The 21,151-nt window shown below is 44.4% G+C and overlaps 1 protein-coding gene across 1 annotated transcript in view; it reads left to right on the top strand.

Moving 5' to 3' along the window:
- HSD17B2 (hydroxysteroid 17-beta dehydrogenase 2) overlaps positions 1–21,151 on the top strand; it is a 62,863-nt gene that overhangs the window by 18,624 nt on the left and 23,088 nt on the right. The window contains exon 2 of the mRNA XM_058674519.1: positions 19,093–19,305. Within this exon, the coding sequence (XP_058530502.1) occupies positions 19,093–19,305 (213 nt within the window). The remainder of the gene's footprint in view (positions 1–19,092; positions 19,306–21,151) is intronic.

Here is a 21,151-nt window from a genome sequence, read left to right as displayed (position 1 = left end):
GTACATTGTAAAATACTGAGCTTCTACTCACTGGATGCCAGTAGTATCCCATCATCAACAATGTCCCCAGACAATACCAAAATGCATCTTGGCAGCTATAAGAAATGTCTGCTTAAACATCAGGTTCTTCAACAGGCATTATGTAGTCTCTCGGCTTCAATCTTCAGTTGTATTTCTCAGTTTCCATAACTGCTTGTTGCTTTCCTTTCTTAGCTTTTCTCACCTTGAGAGTTAAATAGACTCTGATTTACCTAGTATGTTTCTGTGCTCCACGATATCCCCACTGGATGCTCTTAATTGTTTCATTCAGTTCTGTAATACCCGTATGGAACACAGCTCCTGGCCTAAAAGATACTCAAGAAACATGCACTGTGGGCTCGGTGGTGTGGCCTAGTGGCTAAGGTCCTCGCCTTGATCCCATATGGCCGCTGGTTCTAATTCCGGCAGCTCCACTTCCTCTCTGTCTCTCCTCCTCTCAGTATAGCTGACTTTGTAATAAAAATAAAATAAATCTTTAAAAAAAAAAGAAACATGCACTGCACAAGGATATGATTATGTGAATGACTCCTGAGCATGCAAATACCACCTCAAGGGTGAGAGTGATCTAGCACAAAATCAAGAGCATGGAATTTGGAGCAAGCATGCTACAGCTTCCCAGCTCTGTTCTCTACTAGGTATGTGACCTGGGCCTGCTTAAGGAATTTCTCTGAGCCTCAGTTCATTCACCTGCAAAGCTGGGATACTATCCAGAAACATTTGATTGATCGGGTTTTCCCTGCTCTCTCCTTGACCTCAGGCAATTGGAACATTTCTCTGTGTACCCTTGGAACCTGATTCAAGTCTCCATTAGGGCTCCTCACTGCCAAGGGCAGGATCACACTGTACTCTCAGTGTCTTATTCAGAGCCAAGCACATCGTAGGTGCTCAAGAAATGATGTTTTGAGCAGGATGACTGACAGTCAGGTTGTATCTGAGACTCGATGATAACCTTCTGGGCTGTTGTCTGCTATGACAATTCTCCGAGGGGTTGATCCTTGGGGAAAATGAGCAATCCCAGGCTCCTTGTTGCTCGGTCTTTGGACTGGCAGGGGCATGCCCCTTGTTCTTATTCAGGCAGGAATAATGAGCTCCTGCAGAAAGCTGGGAAGCTAGGCCAGGATCCTTTCTGTGTCCTCTTTCTGCCTTGGGCTTTGCAAAGAGCAAGATTTTATTGGTCTCCTAAACCTGGAAAACTGAGTAATTCTCATCCTGTTCCTTTGGCCAAGCTTCTTTTGGGAAGCTTCATGTCTCAATAACAGTTCCAGTGAGGGGCTGTCCTGGATAGAGCTGTCAACAAGCTCCAGTTTGCTCACAGTCTTGAAACGTGCAGGAAGTGTCCCTTGTAAAAGCCTCAGAAATCCTCCTGACAAAAGCATTCCATGGGATGTGCTGTCCCAGCCTAGCTTTACTGTGCCAAAACAAGTGGCCCAAACCGGGATCGGAATCTAGGTCTTGCCAATATTTCTATGTCACACGCTCAGGGAAAAAGCCTTCTTCCTTTCCTTTATTTGGGGTAGGTTGGGCTGGGCAGGTACCCAATAGCACATGTTGTAGGCGAGGAGTAGATCCCTGTATTCATTTTCTGGAGCTGTTCTCACAGAAGTCTGAAAGTTTTAGCATCATAATTGTTCCAGATTTTGGATGTTTTACAATTTTAGAATATTTTCATATATATAACAAGAGATTACATTTCAAGTCCAAATGTGAAATTCCATTTATGTTTCATATGCAATATAAACACATATCGTGAAGGTGATACCATACAACTGTGTGTTTTGCACCTATGCTTTTAAATTTGACTTATTTGAGAGGTAGAGAGGAAGGGGTATCCATACCTTGATTTACTTTCTAAATGCTCATAAAGCCTGGTTAAGACCAGGAACTGGGAACTCAATTTGAGTCTTCCATATGGATGGCAGGCCCCACCTATTTGAACTGTGATTTGTTTCCCCTGAAGTGTACATGATGAAGAAGTTGGAAACAGGAGTGTAGTAAAGACTTGACCCAGCTTCTATGATATAGGATGCAGGCATCCCAAGAGTTGGTTTAACTGCTAGGCCAAATGCTTGCCCCTGTGCCTGCTTTTACTGTAATCTACCATATGGGGTCAAGGGTGGAATTTTCTGCTGTGGCACATGTAAGTTCCCTCAAAACCTTGGATTTTGGTGCATTTTGGATTTTGGATTTTCAGATTAGGGATGCTCAGCCTGTACCACACACCGATGGCTTAAACAACAATTTTTTTTTCACAGTTGGGGTGGCTGAAAGTCTGAAATCAAGTTATTGTTAGGCCCATGTCATGCTGAAGTATCTAGGGACAAATATTCTTGCTTCTTGCAGCTTCCGATAACCCCAAGCAACCCCAGGTGTGTGGTACATCACTCCAACCTTGGCTTTTGCTTTCCCACACAGTCTCCCCTCTGTGTATCCAAATTTACTTTTTCTTATAAGGATCCTGGTCATATTGTATTAAGGTTCCACTCTACTCTGATCTGATCACAATTATATCTGCAACAACTCAAATGTTCCCAAACAAGGTTATAATCTGAGATACAGCAAATTAGGACTTCAACCTATTGTTTTGAGAGACTCAATTCAACCCAAAACACTCACCCTAACCAAAGCAGGGCTCATGACCACAAAAAAGGGTGTGGATGTTGAGCAGATTTGGTGGCTGTGGGCAGGCACACACTGCACACTCTTTCTCTGTCCTCCAGGTTGCTCAGCCAATGTCAACACGAGCTGGAGGCCTAGAAAGTGAGGATCATGGAATTTGTTTCATTGGCCAGCATCACCATGGGTTACCTATCTCCTGTAACCCTTTTAGGCCTCAGAAAGTGGATTGTGACTCTTATTTGCACAATGGTACCCACTATCCCTGGGCCCACACTCTAACACCTTTTAAGCTTTCCTCAAGTAATCCTATCTGCCATTTTTTTTTTCTAAAGCAATCTTGGCTGTGAAAACAGCATTTCGTATACTTTTAAGAAATGTTTGTTTTACTGTAATTTCCTGGTTGCATAAATATTTCTGATTAAGACAGACTTTCTTCATGACTTCTGGTTCTTAACATGCCATCCACATCGCAGGTCGAAATTCATTAACTTCAAGTGCTTTCTAGGAACTTCTTGTCCCAGTGGCCCAGGCTTAGTTATGTGGTATGTGCAAAAGTCAACAGAGAAATTCCAAGGAGCCTATGTAAATCAGGAAGTTAAAGGCCAGAATGACATGGATTTCAGTGGAAAGAGGCCAAGCCAAAAGTTACGAAAGGCAGAGGAGAGTGAGAAGACACACTGCTCTCAGTAGGTTAAAAGTAGTATGCTCTTGTGTATAGTCTATAGAAAAGACAAGAGATAATTGAAATAGTACCATTTTTAAATTCTTGAATTTTAAAAATGTAAGAAAGATTAAAATCTAAGAAGATATTTGCAAGAGTAACAAATGATTAACTGAGCAGAACTGAAGAAGTCCACAGTATTAGTCAGGTAGGTCAAGTTTTCCATTAGTCTCTGAGCTACTGCAGGCCAGTACCTGTGGTCCATCCTGCCCCCAGCAGCCCAACAAGGAGCAGAGAGAGACTGAGACGGTTAAGGAATAAGACTGACCATGCTTAGCCTCTGAAATGTTAACCATCAACTCAGGTTCAAATCAGTACAAAATCTTGCAGCAATTATTTCCAATAATCAAAGTAACTCATGTATCAGCCAAGGTCACCATGTCCATGAACTCAGCGTTATCACTTGCTTGAGTCCCATAACATAACCTAGGGGAGGGTCATCCCTGGCTCCACAACATGTCCACAATTTCCCAAGCATGTCTTTATCCAATTCAATTACGGTTTTCTACCTGGTGAAAATGAACTCTCATTCTCCACTTGGCTCTTAGCCAAAATGTGCAAGAACCCTTTCTCCTTAATTACTCGCCTTCAATCCACAAATAGAAAGAAGAGTGAGCAAGCAAATGACAAAGATCATACACAGTTCAGATCATAGTAATTCAGGATTAGAGAATTAAAGACTTTTCTGTCACAACAGCTTTTATAACTGTTCTGTTCTTTACTTTTCACTGAGATACAATATAGTGTATATACAATACAGTATATAATTCAGTAGTTTTTAGTATAAATGCAAAGCTGAAAACCCTATATTTTCAACTCTCCCAAAAGACACTCATAACCGAAACCAACATGCACCCCTATGTTCATAGCAGCACTATCAGTAATTGCAAATACATGGAAGCAACCAAAATGCCCATCAGCAGAGGAATGGATAAGAAAGCTGTGGTTCATCTACTCCATGGAATACTACTCAGCTATTAAAAAAACCAAAATGCAGTTTTTTGTGGCCAAATGGGCCAACTGGAAACCATAATGCTAAGGGAAATGAGCCAATCCCAAAAGATTAGATACCACATGTTTGCCTTAAATTAAGATGATATGATGTTATGTAAAACATGTTATTTTATGTATGTTATGTTATACATTGCGTATAAACTAAAATTGAAATGTCAATGAGGTGACCACAGAATGTGGTTAAGAAATCACATTTGTTTTCAACATATTGGTTACTCAATACTGTATCAATTAATTCCACAATGAAGTTAATTATTGCAGAGGGTATGTTGGAGCTTTTAATTGATCGGGATGATACTCTGATGGTTCTGCCCTTGGACCAGACAGGGTCTCCCCAAGAAGCTGAGGAACTTGACTGGACTATAAGATGTTGGACTCTATGTTTAGTTTATGCTTTCAAAGAGGGAATCTCAACTGAACTTGAACTGCGGTTATGCAACAAGGTGGAGTAATTCACCATGGGGGGAGGTGCGGGGAGGGGTGCGGAGAATCCCAGTGCCTATGAAACTGTGTCACATAATACATTGTAATCAATGAATTAAAAAAAAAGAAAAAGAAACTCATAACCAATGATAGATTGCTCTGCCCTTAAATGCCACACAGTCATCCTGCCCCCACTTTTTTCTTTGGGGTGTCATTTTTCACCTTCCCCATTAGTGCCTATTTCAGGAAGGGAAGGAGAGTGTTATGCAGTAGGAATATACTGCAAGCCACTGCTTAGAAAGAAACATAACAGAAGCCACAGTTCACACTTTATAATAGTTAACATTTCTTAAAGTAAGAAGCAGGTAACATTAATTGTAATAAAACATTCTACTTAGTACAATATCTCAAATTCAAATGTAGACATTATTCATGAAGCATTTTCCCTTTTTTAATTCTCCTGTATTTCTGATGTTTGCATCTCACTCCCTGAGAAATGCCTCCTCCTCTGATCAGCTTCTTCAAGGGAAGCCCCCTCCCATCTTAGTTACTGATCACAGCACTCAGCACAATACATAAGGTTCTAGTCATGCAAGAAGCATCTACAGCCCATGTCAGACTGCAAGCTTTGTGAGACAGTGCAAAGCAGTGATTTATATTATCACTCCCATTCATGTATGGAAGGCCCAACCTCCCATGTGATAGTATTGGGGATGGGGAGGTGATTAGAGTTAGACAAGACAGTGAGGGAAAGTAAACTGGACTAGTGGCTTCACGTTTGAATTTGTGCCTTTTAAAGAGATGTCAGAACACACTCTATACCTCTATCTTGTCTCTCTGAGGACACAATGAGGACCACCCACAGCCCTTATCAGAACCCAACCATGCTGATTGCTGGAAGTTCCCACCAGTAGTTTGAGCCACTCAGTCAATGGCAGCCTCAGCTGATACAGAGTGGTCACATCTTCTTACCCGCAGATATTTCAAAACAGATGGAGCAATATGTAACAGCACAGAATGCAATGTCTGATGGTGATGGGAACAGTGAAGAAAAGCACTGCCACCTCAGGCAAGGTGATCAGCACAATGTCTCAAAACTTGGAAAGAACTCAAGAAACAGTAGCCTTAATATCATTCCATGTGCATCAAATTATGATTTATTACACAGTACCTAAAATCCAAGTCACTTCATATCACTCCATCATTTAAAGCTTTCTGATGACTTCTCATGGCACTATGAGTTGTATTCTAATGCAACTCACACTCTTTATGTGGCTTCAACCAGGGCTTCCGTATTGTTTAACCCTTATGATTTAGAAGAGTGTGTGGTTCCGGAAGGTAATAAAGAGTTATTGAAAGAGCGACTGATGAAACAATGAATGAATGTTTGTTAGGATGGTAGACAGGAACACACAGGAAGGAATCAAAAGCCTATGTATAAGGTAATGAAGAAACCAGTCCAAATTGTAACAAAAGTTGGGTTCCAGGCTAGGAAAGAAACAAAACTTGATTGGGTGAGATCGCTGAAATCCATGGAGTACCTCATTCATTCCTTATCAAGCAAGTGGGAACCACTATAACTTCATGGGCGAGGGAGAGATGTGATGTGTCTGATGCCAAAATGAGAAGTCCAAATCCAACTATAAAACAAGATACAGAGAGTCTGGATCCATCTAGAACAGTACAGTTTTCTGGGTGAGTGGAGATGGTAAATAGGCCCCCTCCCTTGGAGGTCCCTCTGCCTGCTGAGGAGATTCCAAGAGAGACGAGTGCTTTGATTGAACAGTGCCCATGGGGACCTGAGAAAGACTGGTGCCCTGGGCACCAAGAGTTTGCGATCCCTGTTGTAAGACACCAGGTCATTGGCAAGAATTATTAATAAAACAGATAAAACAGAGGACTGCTGTAAATCACACACTTCTTGGAATGCTTATTCAAATTTGGCAAGTAGCAACTTTTCCCATTGTATGTTAGAAGTAGCCAAGTGAGTTTTTGGCTGTGTGTTGACAAGTTGGGAAGCACCTTCCCTGTAAAAAATCCCAAAGGGACATTAATCAACTTGCCCTGTGAGGATAAAACCACAGATAATGAATGGTAGGGCATAAGAACTGGGTCACCTTGGGGTAATGCAGCAATTTGGCCTTACCTCTGAGCAGTTTCACTTACTCTGTGTTGGAATAATCTTAAGTAAATTTACTTTTTAATGTGGCACTGTGCTGGTTTTTAAGTGTAGTTGCCTAACATGCTTTTACTAGTGCTATTTCAACTTGTAACCTTTCTTGCTAACTATTTCATTGGAATCCTAACATAACCACATGAAAACAGAGAAGAATGAGCAAAAAGAAGGAAAATAAACCAGCCAAAAAGAGACTTGACATACTATTCTATTTATTTAAAGTAAAAACCAGGCGGTCAGGGCACTGGTGTAGTAGGCTAATCTTTCACCCACACACTGCTAGCATTTGTTGTGAGTGCCGGTTATAGTCCCAGCTACTTCACTTCCAATCCAGCTTCTTGCTAACATTCCTAGGAAAGCAGCAGAAGATAGCCCAAGGCCCTGGGCCCCCGAACTTATGTGGGAAACCCAGAAGAAGCTGCTGGTTCTTAACTTTGGACTGCTCTGGTTACAGCTAATTTGGGAGAGTCAACCAGTGGATGGAAGATCTCTCTGTCTCTGTCTCTCTCTCCCTCTGTAACTATAACTTTTAGGTAAAACAAATATTTTTAAAAATTAATAAAAATCAGGCAAAAATATCGTATGCTGTCAGGATAGTGGTAAGTTCTGGGGGTTGGTGAGGACCTGAAAGAGCCACAGGAAGGTTTCTGGTGAGCTGGTCAGGTTCTATTCCCTAATCTCAGTGCTGCTGCCGCAGGAGTGCATTTGCTCTGAAAAGCCAGCAAGCTGGGGTGGGCATGTAGCTTAGCAGTGAAGCTGTCGGCTTAGCCGTCTAGGTGTCTGAGTTTCACATCACAGCTATAGGTTTGATACCTGGCTGGCTCCTGGCTCCAGCTTCCTGCTAACATAGATCCTGGGAGGCAGTAGTGATGGCTCCAGATAGTATTGGGTCTCTGACACCAGTGTGGGAGACCTGGTTTAACTTTCCAGCTCCTGGGTTCGACTCCAGTCCAGCATTGGCCATTGCTGACATTTGGGAATGGAACCAATAGATAGGAGCTGCTGCCACTCTGTCTCTGTCTCTCAGGTAAGCACCAAAGAAATTCAGAAAACACAGTGGATAAGGCAGTGGGGAATAAGCCTGGTTATGTTGGTCCAAATCAATCCTGCAGCATTTGAAACTGGCTTGAAAACTTGAATTTTGTTCTGAGGTCAGTAAAACCACAGGGCAAAGGAAAGCTCTGTTCAAAGACTCCTTTGGGATATAGGGCTGGCCACTTGGGCCTGATGGATGGCAGGGCATGGACAATCACTAGGAGGGGTTCATTGTATTCAGGAAATGGGTTTAGGATAACAACATAAAACTATGAGAAAGGTGATGGTACCAAAACTATAATACTTTAAAACATATTTAATATTTATTTATTTGAAAGTCTGAGTCATACACAGAGAGACAGAGAGAGAGAGGAATCTTCCCTCTACTCGTTTACCCCTAAGATGGCCATAGTGGCCTGGACTGGGCCAGTTCAAAACCAGAAGACAGGAACCAGGATTACGAACTTCATCTAGGTCTCCTTGTGGGTGCAGGGGTTCAAACACTTGGGCTATCCTTCACTGCTTTACCCAGGCATTAAAAGGGGGCTGCAACAGAAGAAGAGCAGTTGGAACTTGAACCAGTGCCCATATGAGAAGCTGGCATGAAGCTGGCAGCTTTATCTGTTATTCCACAAGGCAGGCCCTGGCACTTTTTTTAATTGGAAATTTCTTTTTAAATTTCTCTCTCTCTCTCTCTCACACACACACACACACACACACACACACACACACACACCACTCTTATCCACTGATTCATTCCTCAAATGTCTAGAGCTATAACTGGGAACCAAGGATGTCATGGAGGACTCCTTTGTAAGTGGCAGGAATCCAGTAACTTGAACCATCCCTGCTGACCCTCAGGACCTGCATGAGCAAGAAGCTCGAGTTAGGGATTGGAACTTGGATTGAACCTGGGAACTCAGATGTGGGAAATGAATGTCTCAACCACTAGGCCAACTGCTCAGAGCTTATACGTTTGAAGAAAACAAACTGATCATTTGACAAATATAATCGGGCAATTTCAATATGCCTGCAGTCTCTTAGGCATGGGAGTTAGAACAGTAGATAACTCAATAGAATTCCTTCTCTGATAGGTGTGACCTAGTTCTTTTTGCTCATATTTTTTCCCAGTGAGTGTTTGCTTAGAGGATATTTTGAGTCTATCATTCCTAGGACTTCTCCACTGATAATATCCATCAGAATTGTGATGATTTATCTATTGTTTGTCTTCTCCCTTGGTCCAGGGTTTCTCGACCTCAGCATGATTAATATTTGAGGCCAGACCATTCTCTGTGTTGGAGGCAGTCCATATGGTGTAGGATTTTGTTCATGAACCCTGGCCCAATGGATGCCAGAAATTCCTCACTGTTGAGACAACCCATAATGTTTCCATACATTACACAACACTCCCTGGGGACAAAATCACATCTAACTGTGAATCTTTCCCCTATATTCATGGTCCGAAACCCTGGCTGCTCTTTGGAATCATCTAGAGAGATTTAGCAACTGTTATCATTAAGGGCTGATCCCATTCAAGACCAATTAAATTAGATTCTGTGTGTGAGGGGTGAGCATGGACATTTTTATGGATTCTAGTAGTCAGGTTGAGAATCTGTCCTAAATAGTAAGCTCTGTGGAGAAAACAGTATTTGTCTAGCTACCACTAGAAACCCCATGAATGAATGAATCAAAGTGAAGAAAAGAAGTAATTTCAGAGGTTAAAATTGATCACTAGTGAGAATCAGAACTGTCCCTTTGTTTGTTGCCATGAATACCAGCTGTTGGGTAGGTCTCTCGTTTTCTTTCAACAAAAAACATCTCCTGGGTCATTGCAAAGACTCTGAGGAGAAATTGAGTCAAAAAGTCTTGACTGAGCCCTCTAAGTCCTCCAATAGGGAGTGCTTGCCCCTTTGCCCAAGGACTCAGTTCAGCTCTAAGGGCATCTGGCCCTGACCAGTGGTCTGTGCAATTCTGGCTTCCTCAGCTCGTCACACACCATGTCCATCAGCACCAGTTTGGGGGAGGTCAGTATTATGAGTCAGGTGCAAGGCTTCTTCACTGGTGTATGGTGTGGCATACTGCTTTATGTACGCCTTTGGCAGATGTAGTATAAAAAACATGGACAATCACAACAGGAATTTTGCGCCTGATAATACCTATCACCTGCTTGAGGGTGATCTGGTGGAAGACTAAGGGGCTGGATTTAGTTTTTGCCATATGTCGCAGGAAAGGAACTATACAGACAGTTGTCAAAATCTTGAGATGGAAGGCATAGTACTGAACATACATGGGAATTAAGAGAGAAGACACTGTGCTTGAGAGACCAGAGGAAAGTGATGGTGTATAGGAGAATAGAGTTCCAGGAGATACAGCAGCTGGGAGAAATTGATGATGAATTCTTACAAATTGGGCAGGGCAGAGAGTGGATCAGATGGATTTCAGGAGATGCCTTGGGACTGGCTTGTGTTTTGGGGATCCAGCCACCTGGGTCACTTTGATTGCTTCCTTATTCCACAGTAATGCTTAGAGCTGTTTTCTCACATCCACCGAGAACAAATCTGTTGTATTTCTCTCCCGCCACCCGCCCCCGCACCCCCTCCCCACCCCCCCAAGAGTGGTGGTGGGGTGTGTTCTGTTGCCTAGATAATGGGGGTCCTTTCAGAGTAGTAATAGAGCCAGAGAAGTAAAAGAACACTCTTTAGGAAGAGCAAATCTGCCTCTAGCACATCCCATTGTGTAGCTTTAAACAAGTGTTTGGTATCTGGCCATATCAGTTGCTCAGGTTAATCAGGAATAACAAGAGCATAGTTATTCAGAAAGTTTATATTCCAGGAAAAAATGCTTTGACTTCAAAGATGGACATGAAAGATTTAGCTATTTCCAGGCCTTTCCACTAAACAGTGACTATCTTCAAAAAGTGCTGTGGACAACAAAGGTGGGGTGTCAAATATCTGCTCTTTCTGGGTTAGGAGCCATGCCTTATGTGAGCCTCAGGCAAGTCCTAAATCCATTAGAGCTTAATACTACTTATCTAACATCTTTCTAAAAATCTTAATCTATTTCTATGGAGAATAGGCAGTGTCAGTGTAAGGGTGGCTATCTGGTATACTGGCTAAGCCTTAGAAAAGAAGGAGGGCAATGTCCTTTCACCGTTGGTTCCCTGCTGGTTTCCAACAAGATAAAGAAAACTAGATCCAGATGAGCTCTCTAAGAGAGACAATGTACATCAGGGACTTGGGCTTAAAAGAGGTCAGACAGGTGGCATTAGTAAGTTATGCATGTGGATGCTGTGTTCCTGATGAGCACTGTGGGATCCTTAGCCTCTGCCAACGTCCTTTCTGGGAAGGGAAACCTAAAGTTGTCCTGTCTCCAGATTAATCAAGAGAAACTACTGATCTCCATTTTCAGGTGAAACTTCCTGATTCTGAGTTCAAATTTTTACAAACTACATGGTATGGGACAACGGAAACTCAACGTTTAAACCTCAACTTCTGATACCTGGTAGACCCCCAAGCTGTGCTTGTCCAACTTACTATTCGGGGTGTGTGTGTGTCCACTACGAATAAGGGCCTAGAAGAGGAATAGAAAAGTTATTCTTGATTGGTGAGGTTTGGATAATGCCTTCTTTTATTAATATCATTATTGAGCATGGAGAGAGAGAGAGAGAGACTTTTACTTGTTCACTCCCAGATGGCTAAAATAGCCAGGACTGAGCCCGGCTGAGCCAGGAAACACAAGCTGCATTTTGATCTCATGTGGGTGACAGGGACCAAATACTTGGAGTATCGTTTGTTGTTTTCCCCAGACCATTAGCAGGGAGCTGGATTGGAAATAGAACATTCCAAACATGAACCAGCATCTATGTAGGATGCTGGAATTGCAGGCAGCACCTTTTCCAGTTACAACACGATGCCAAACCCTTTGTGACATTTTAATAATGACTAGAAACTTTTCCAGGTTTGCAAATTTCCCTCTTCCTTCTCTGCAGAGAACTTCCAAGGGAGCCTGCTTGCATCTGAGGACACCTGTAGACAACAGCCAGGCCTGTATTGATAGGCTGGGTACATTCTATCTGAAAGACCTGACACAAAGAACCCCCAAATTCATATTATTCACATCCTGCCTAATTTTAAACTTGACCTAAAAAATGATGGGGATATTTCTGCTCACCAGATGATACAGCACCCCTATGTGGCAGGTGCTTAAAGACATTTTGAAACTACAATTCATAGTACTTTTAAAAAATTCAAGATGGGCCAAATGTTGTGGCGTAGTCTACTGCATTCCTATTGAGGTACACAGCCAACTCAACAAACATTTGTTGAGCATGCTCTCCACACCAGGGACAAAGGGCCCCTTGCTATGCTCATAGCACTCACATTCCAGTGCCTTCTTAATGCCACATGTGCTTTTACTGACTACCTACTGTGTCCCCTGTGCTGTGGAGGACTTGGATATGTTACAGCCCCATTTATATTCCAAATCTGCCTGGTTTCCAATGGCTTCTGCTATCTCCTAACTGAATGACTTACCCTTTCTGTGCCTCAGTTGTCCCCTTTTACAACCTGGCTCACAGCAAGTGACTTACTTCCCATGGTGACTGGGAGGATTTCACAAGTGAATCGGCATGCAGCTGGCAGGGACTCAGCACACAGTTTACTCTAAGTATGATTATTTCCACTGCTGGATAACTCTTACAAAACTCCTCTGCCTTCTCAAGAGCCCTGGACTTTTCTCTGGGTTTCCAGGGCACACAGGGGTTATGCTAACTGTAGGGAGTGGCTCCCCAGGTACATACTTTCCCAAGGCTCTCTGACCTCTCATGGACTCACACTGAACTCTGACATAGGAAAGCAGAAATGATGCCTGGGTCAGTGTCGCGATACTGGTAAACACTGGTTTACAACACACTGACCCTCGTGTGACACACAGTCTCGTGGACTTCCAGGTGACCCTGGGAGCAGGGTATCATTATAACCACCTTTTGCCCATGAAGGGGTGATAGTTCTCTGTGGTTTTGAGTGTTTTTCCCAAGATTCACACATGGAAGTGACAGAATCAGACAGCCTGGGTCTTCACTGAGGTGTTTGAAGGACAAACCATGAGAAATAAACTCTCCATCTACCAACACGATTCAATGCCTGAACATCACACACACACACACACACACACACACACAGAGAGAGAGAGAGAGAGAGAGAGAGAGAGAGAGAAAGAGAGAGAGAGAAACATGCCATAATAATAGTAATATCCACAAAAAATGACACAGAACTATTTCTCAAACATGGCCTGGAGACTAATTGCTTGGAATAGGCTCTACTTTGCATTTCAAAAGTATTTACTGGGGTTGGGACCATTATAAAGCCCATTTTACACACAAGGAAGTTTAGGCAGAGATGGGTTGAAGAAGCTCTCCAGAGCTGCACAGGTAGGGATGAGGTCAGGCTACATTCAGGTGACTATGTTATGTTACCTCTCAAGTGCACACAAACATGGGGTCTCCCATGAACTTTGGTTTATTAAATCACTGCCAAATAAAAACAAGCTCGGAAATGGTTAAGGGAACTTCATTGAAAGGGCTATGCAGGAGCAGGGGAGTTGGGGACATTTCCGCCATGGGAATGCTCTGGCCATATGAGTGGCTAATATCTTAAAGACTCTGCAGAAATAGCTTTGCTTTAGAGCCAACACAGTGGCTTAGTGGGTAAAGCTGCCACCTGCAGCATTGCATCCCATTTGGATGCCAGCTCAGTTCCCAGCTGCTCCACTTCTGAACCAGCTCTCTGCTAGTGCACCTGGGAAAGCAATGGAAAATGGCCTAAGTGCCTGGGCCCCTGCACCCATGTGGGAGAACTGAAAGAAGTTCCTAACTTCTGGATTCAGACTGGCCCAGCCCCAGATATTGTGGTCATTTGGGAAATAAACTAGTGGATGGAAGACCTTCTTCTTTGACTTTCACTATTCCTTTCTGCAACTCTGCCTTTCAAATAAAATAAGAGTTTTTATTTTTTTAACAGAACAATAGTTATGCTTTTACAAGGAGGAATAAACAAGAGTAGACAGAAGGTGGAAGACCAGGAGTGGCAGCATTAGAGTATTTGTGAAGCTTCAAAGAAGGGACTGTTGCCGGCTCTGGCTGAGGGTGAGCCAAGACCAGGGGAAGATAATTCATGCTAAAGTTAGGTTGAAATGTCCCTTCCTGCTGGTCAGTGGGAACATGTAGTACAGTTAATCACATATGAGAAAAGGAAGGAATCTGGAATTTCTGGGTCAGAGGTGAATGAGGGAGCAACTGTGAATCTCCTGTTTTGGGAAAGGGGGTTCTCTGCAGATATATTCTTCAGAATGAGGAGGATTTCTTAACTTTTGCTGTTTTCCAAGATTGCATAGCTTGCATAAAATTTAATTTGATTGTCACTCAGTTTGCATATAGCACCATCATGTGCAAATTTTTTAAAGATTTATTGGTTTTGATTGGAAAGGCAGATTTACAGAGAGCAGGAGAAACAGAAAGATCTTCCATCTGCTGGTTCACTACCCAAGTGGCTGCAGTGGCCAGAGCTGAGCTGATCCAAAGCAAGGGGTCAGGAGCCAGGAACCGCTTCTGGGTCTCCCACATGGGTGCAGGGTTCTAAGGCACTGGCCATTCACCGCTGGTTTCTCAGGCCACATGCAGGGAGTTGATTGGGAAGTGCAGCATTGAGGACACAAACTGATACCCATATAGGATCCCGGCGCTTGAAGTGGGAGGATTAGCCAGTTGAGCCATTCTTTTGGTAAGAACTTTCCTAAGGCAGTCAGATTCTGGACTCAGGAAGCTGGTCACAGACACTACCTTGAGAAATGCCTAGAAATTCATTCTCTGGCCTGATAAAAATGGGGTCAGCATCACAATGTCTTCTCCCTTTGTCTGCTATATAGGCTTCCAACACTCAGAATGTTTACAAGGCTCAGCAGGTGTGGGTACTCCATTCCTTCCACTATGTCAATTGACTACATTTTCCAACCCATTCATCAGCTGATGGATCTTTGATCAGTATTTTGCTTTTGTTGTTGTTGTTATTGAATAATGCAGCTATAAACATCTGTGACAGGCTCCTGTGTGAGCAGACCCCTAGGAGTAGGACTGCTAGCTCTACTGGGGACCCTACACTTAACCTTTTGAGAAATCTGCCCAAAAGCAGCCACTAGTTCCAGTGTCCATGGAAGGTGAAAAAGATGGAGTTTAGGTTACTTAAGGAGAGGGCAAGGATGGCATGGCATAGGGTTGTGGGTGTTACATGGCAAGCTCCTCCAGAAACTGGAATGTGACCCTGAGCCTACTTCTGTGGATATCTTTGGACTGGGGATTCTGCTTTTGTTTGTGACTGTGCCTCATTGCTCTAGGGATGACCTGACCTCTAGCTTCACACGCTAGAGGGAGCAGTCAACCACTTTGTCTACAAGCTCTTGTGTTTCATGGCCTTTGAGTTGCCTAGTTCATTTGTGCTGCTCTAACAGAATAGCACAAAACTGGAGACCTTATAACGTAAACACACTTTTGGAGGCTGGATAGTACAAGACAGTGTTGATACTGATGAGGACCCTCTGGTTGTATCCTTACATGGCCAAAGGCAGAATAAAAACAGATGGAATGTCTCTGTCACCCTCTTGAAAGGGTTTCTAATTGGGTTCAGCATGGTGGTGCTGGCTAATCCTCTGCCTGTGGCACTGGCAACCCATATGGGTGCCAGTTCTAGTCCCATCTGCTCCACTTCCAATCCAGCTCCTTGATAATGGCCTGGGAAGGTGGTGGAGGATGGCCCACAGCCTTGAGTCTGCATTTATATGGGAGACATGAAGAAGCTCCTGGCTCTCACTTTCTGACTGGCCTAACTCTGGCTGTGTGACCCTTTGGGAGGGTACCAGGAGATAGAAGGGCTTAGTCTCTCTCTGTCTCTCTTTCTGTTTTTCTTCCTGCGTGTGGGGGAAGAGGGGAGAGAAGGCGAGAACCTGTACCCAGCATCCCAAATGTATCAAGACCCAGGAATCGGGGACAGCCACCTGTGGTCATCCCAGGGTCCCTGATGTGGAGCATGCTCTGAGGGTATCATTTAAATGGTTTCAATAGTTCTAAAATGTTGATTTCATTGCTTCAGGGATGAGAAAATCCTTCAAGGTCTATTAGCTGACACAGTCCATGTTAGTATCTCCATTCACTCAGATACTTACTGTCAAAGTTTGGCTGGGAGAGTTGTCCAATTTTTTTTGCCCTCTATCCTCTGCTATGGTACTAGATGTCTTCTGCAGGCCCCAGTGAACTGCCGTATCTCCCATGTACACCTGGCATGCTGTCCACTACATCATCTTCAGCAACTGAAAACATCCAGTTCTGACACATGCACTCCACAAACCCTGCAATTTTCCCTGTGGTTGGACTTTTGAGTCCAGAAGTCCAGTTGGGTGTGGGAGGTCCCCAAAGAAACCTCACCAGAGGTGATCCCAGACCTGACTCCTGTATGTGTTTGCCAGTATGGAGGTATGGCTCAGTCCATCACCCACATCAGCCTACACACATACTGGCAGTTGCAGTTGTTGGGTCAGTTGTTTCCAGCCCCATCACTATGCAAGCTGATGGATGCTGTGACCCAGCCCAATACTGCCCACCAAACACCTGGCCCTCACATACACCACTGGGAACTACAGCCTAGTCAGAGTAAACTCTTAAAACTCCCACCAGGCCTGCCTCTAGCCCTTGTTCCTACTTATGTTGGTATATGTAGCAGACTTGTCCAGCCTGTCCTGCATCCCATTCAGCTTTTGTATACACCAATGGATGTTTCAGCCTGGCTCAGCCCAACTGACCCCACTGCTGTGCCCACACTTATGCTGTCACGTGTTACCACCCTTCCAGCCAGCTTTACCTCCTGCCCTGGTTCTCATGCTCATTGGTGGGAGCTGTAATCCATCAGAGAGGTGCCCACAGTTTCCTACTAGACTCACTCCCAGCCCCAGATCTTGTATTTTCCTGGTGGTTCTGCAGTTTAACTTGGCAGGGCTTGCCCCCATTTCCAGCACTTGCCAGTTGATGCTGCAGTAAAGCCCAACCAGCCTGCATTTACTCTGGCTCATGCATGAACTACTGGGTGAGTGACAGTCAGTTAGCCCAGCCTGGCTTTCCCCATAACTCAGCTCACATGCAGTCCAACAGATGTTGTAGCTCTGCCTAGCTTGGTCTGCCCCTGGCCCCAGTTCACATGCTCATCAGCGGGAACAGTAGCCCAGCAGGGCAGTCCCTGCAGCACCTGTAGTGTTCTTGCCACCACCACCTCCGCCCTCTGACCACCTTACCCAGTCTTAACATGTGCTGGTCAGTGCTGCGGCCAAGTTTGACATGGCCTGCCTCACTTTGGCATTTGCCAGCAGCTGTTGTAGCCAGGTCCCCACTTTCTTCTTCTTGTTGTTTGATTTATTTACTTTTATTGGAAAATTAGACTTACACAGAGAAGGAAAGACACAGAAAAGATTTTCCTTTTGCTGGTTCACTCCCCAACTGGCTGCAACAGTCAGAGCTGAGCTAATCTGAAGCCAGGAGCCCAGAGCTTCTTCCAGGTCTCCCACATGGATGCAGGGTCTCAAGGCTTTGGGCCATCCTCAACTGCTTTTTCCAGGCTACAAGCAGAAAGCTGGAAGGGAAGCGCAGCAGCTGGGATTCAAACCGGCACCCATGTGGGATCCTGGCACATGCAAGGCGAGAACTTTAGCCACTAGACTACCATTCTGGGCCCCAGGCTCCCTCTTCTTAATCCTCAAAGCTGTCACACTTCAGTTTTGAAGGGGATACTATCAGACAATAGCTTGGGCCAAGCTGTAGTGAAGATTGCTTGGCATGTTGCAGCCACAGTTTTACATTTCTGAGTAGAGTAGGTTGACTGACCATGGTTCAATCAGCCACTCAAGAGATAAAATTATACAGGACAATTGTCATCTTAGGGACCACCGTGGGATAGGGGAAGACCTGGTATCAATAGTGGTGACACGTCTAAAAAGTCTGTGAACATACCAAAGTGAGAGCCAAGTGTGGGGAGCAGATGATGGGCCCCTGGATCTGATGTGCTTCTTGTCTTTGCTTTGGCAGAGGAAGGAGAATGTGGTAGTCCAGAATGAGGGATAGTCATGGACTTGGATTTAGGATTTGACTAAATCTCCCAGCTGCTGATGAGGGAAGTCACTCAAGGCTTAGAGGAAAGATCACATGACACAGTCAACATGAAATGATTTCTTATCATCAAAACTGGAGAATTGTGTGAACTATTATCAGGTTATTACAGAGACGCTCAGAGCTGGTTATATGTCTGTCTTCATCTGTGGAATCCCAAGTATCTATGTAAATAATTTTTCCAGGTTCTATAACACTTTTCCAACTGATTGGCTGAACTCCTATCTCAAATTCTGGCAGTGCTAATGTGTATTTGACATGCTACATTATGTTGGATCTGCACAAAGCCAAGTGTGTGAGACTTTCTGCCTGGTTTCTGCTCTCTGTTCCCAGGGTTAATGTCCACTCAATGGCTCAGGGGTGGGCCAAGGCAAGGAGGAAATGAACAACACAGGTGGCTATAGGTTTCATCTCTTGAAATCCAGAATTAGCAGGCTTCTTTGGGCCATGCCCAACCCCATTCATTGCCTTCAAAAATAAAAATTAATATTTGACTACAGATGTCACACAATGATGAAGGTCCAAATCCTACAAATGCTACCCAGTAGAGGTACATGTCCAAAGTTCCCACGAGACGTTCCTGTTTCCCCCATGTTCTTCAGCCACCAGCCACCCCTGGGCTCCTCTACTCTTTTCTTCTACCCACATATTCCCATGCTGGGCAGTTATAGCTTCTCCCCTTTCTTTAGACTGAGAAATGCATCTGTAATGCCTTTTCTGCCCATTTCTCATTTTAGCAAACCAAACACTTCCTCAGGACCCCCTATCTGCAGAGCACAGATTAACAGTGTGTGATATGTTTTCCCTAATACATGACTTCTCCTGTCCCTGCGGTTGGAGCTCACCTCATCCTCCCCTGACTCTCTGCAGGCAGCGACTGCGGGTTTGGCCATGAGATCTGCAAACATCTGGACAAGATGGGCTTCACGGTGTTCGCTGGGGTATTGAATGAACAAGGCTCAGGGGCGGAGGAGTTGCGAAGACACTGCTCCAGTCGCCTGTCTGTGCTCCAGATGGATGTCACCAAACCCGAACAGGTCAAGGATGCTCATAGCAAAGTCACAGAGAAGGTGAAGGACAAAGGTACTGCTCTTCCCCTCGCATCAACTCCCTACTCCCTCCAGCCTCTGAGGCTGTGTTCTCCACATCACTCCAACCACTGACTGCCCAGAGGACATCTGTATTGACTGGGGCCTCCATGGATACTATGATAGGGAATGACTCAGAGATGACCTAACCTTAATGAAATCACAGAATTCCCTATCCCATTCCCTTCCCCTTCTTCTTGATCACCCTCCCACAAATTACCTGTTCACCCCCATGGCTTTCAACTGGGCAATATTATCCCGCGTTAGATTCCCCCAACTTCAACAAACCTAGTTCATGTCACCATCCTTATTTAACCACTGCCTTTTCTCCTCTGTTCCTTCAGGGCTGGGGTCTACATAGCCCAGTTGCCCTTCGTTTTTCCTTCCTCATCCTGAATTTTGATTGCTGACTCTCACCTTGCTACCCTGCCTGGCTTTTCAAAGCCTGTCAGTGTTATCCTGAAGACCAAGCTCATAACCTCTCTATGGTGTGAAAGTATGTTGATGACACCCTAAGTTTTGGGGTCACTCTATCTCATTGCCCTTCTTACTCTTTAGTTCTTCTTTCTGCTTCCTCCACCAACTTCCTCCTGTCATGAACACTTTCAGGGCCCCATCCCCAAAGCGCCGCCCACTCCACATTCCCTGTACTATACTTATCTCTCCTGATACCAGGGTTCTCAGGTCAGTTACACCCTGAAATCACCTGGGGAGTGCCTTCAATTGTGTGTGCTAGGGCTCAGGAAAGGCTGTGTGACTCAGGGGACCTCAGTGAAATAAAAGTAAAATGCTGAGTCCCTTGTTAAAAAAAAAAAGATAGGTGTAAAACTCAGTATGGGATTTTTTTGAAGCTTTGGGCCCTGTATGGGTCCTCCTGCTAGGTGTCTCTAACCTTCAAATCCAGTAGGAGGGGATCCAGCTGTCTCTCCCCCTACAGAACAGGCTAATGTTTAACCACATCCAGGAAACATTAATTCATGTGAGTAAGTTCAAGTTTCTAATACCAACCTAGTTCTTTCACACATCTGGACCTATAGGTTTGTGAGTTGCCTGCTAGCTGTCTCCCACTCATAACCTAGAGGCAACCTCAACAAGTTAAAATCTCACCTCCTCATCTTCCTCCCCTGCTGCCAATCAGTTTCCTCTCCTGTGTTCTAGGTCTCAGATGCTGCTATTGCTGTCCAACCACACATTCAAGTCAGCAATCTGGTGGTCACTGAGACCCGCAGCTTATCCCCAGTCCCTGTACCTTGTAGACTGAGTCTAGTTGACTCCACCTCCTTGAATATATTGTCCAGTCCTTTTGACCTGGCAATTGTGGTAGAGTGTTGGCCCTCATTATCTCCCATCTGGGTTCCACAATGGCCTTTCTGTAATCTGTTATTCCCTGTATCTTGCCAAAGGGAGAAGAGTGCTACAGTGTGCACATCCTATAGTGCCAGCCATCTCCACACAGAGCTTCCATGTGTTGGATTCCTCCCAAGTGCTAGGCCTGTGGACGGTGAACTGCTCTGTCAGACATTCCTTGACTGATTCAAGGGCTTCCTATCTGCCAAGAATGGCAACCTGAATACCCAAAGCTCAGAAGGCTTTTCAGGATCATGGCCCCTGCCAAACCTTAATCTGAGATGCCTGCTGGATACACTTAGTAAATTCCAAATGGTTTCCAGAAAAGAGTGTACTATTCCTTTCATACCTCTGCACATTCAACATCCTCTTACTAGAATTTCCTTTTCAATTCTAATTTCTTTTCCCAAGACTCTTGTTTTCTCTAACAGCAGGTACTATTCCCACATCTGCCTGACTTTCCTGGTGATCCGGTTGCATTATTATATTCCCTT

The sequence above is a fragment of the Ochotona princeps genome, chromosome 16 (assembly GCF_030435755.1).
Source record: "Ochotona princeps isolate mOchPri1 chromosome 16, mOchPri1.hap1, whole genome shotgun sequence".
NCBI lineage: Eukaryota > Metazoa > Chordata > Mammalia > Lagomorpha > Ochotonidae > Ochotona > Ochotona princeps.
Note: the sequence above shows the minus strand (reverse complement) of the source record. Positions and strands in the feature narration are given on the sequence as shown.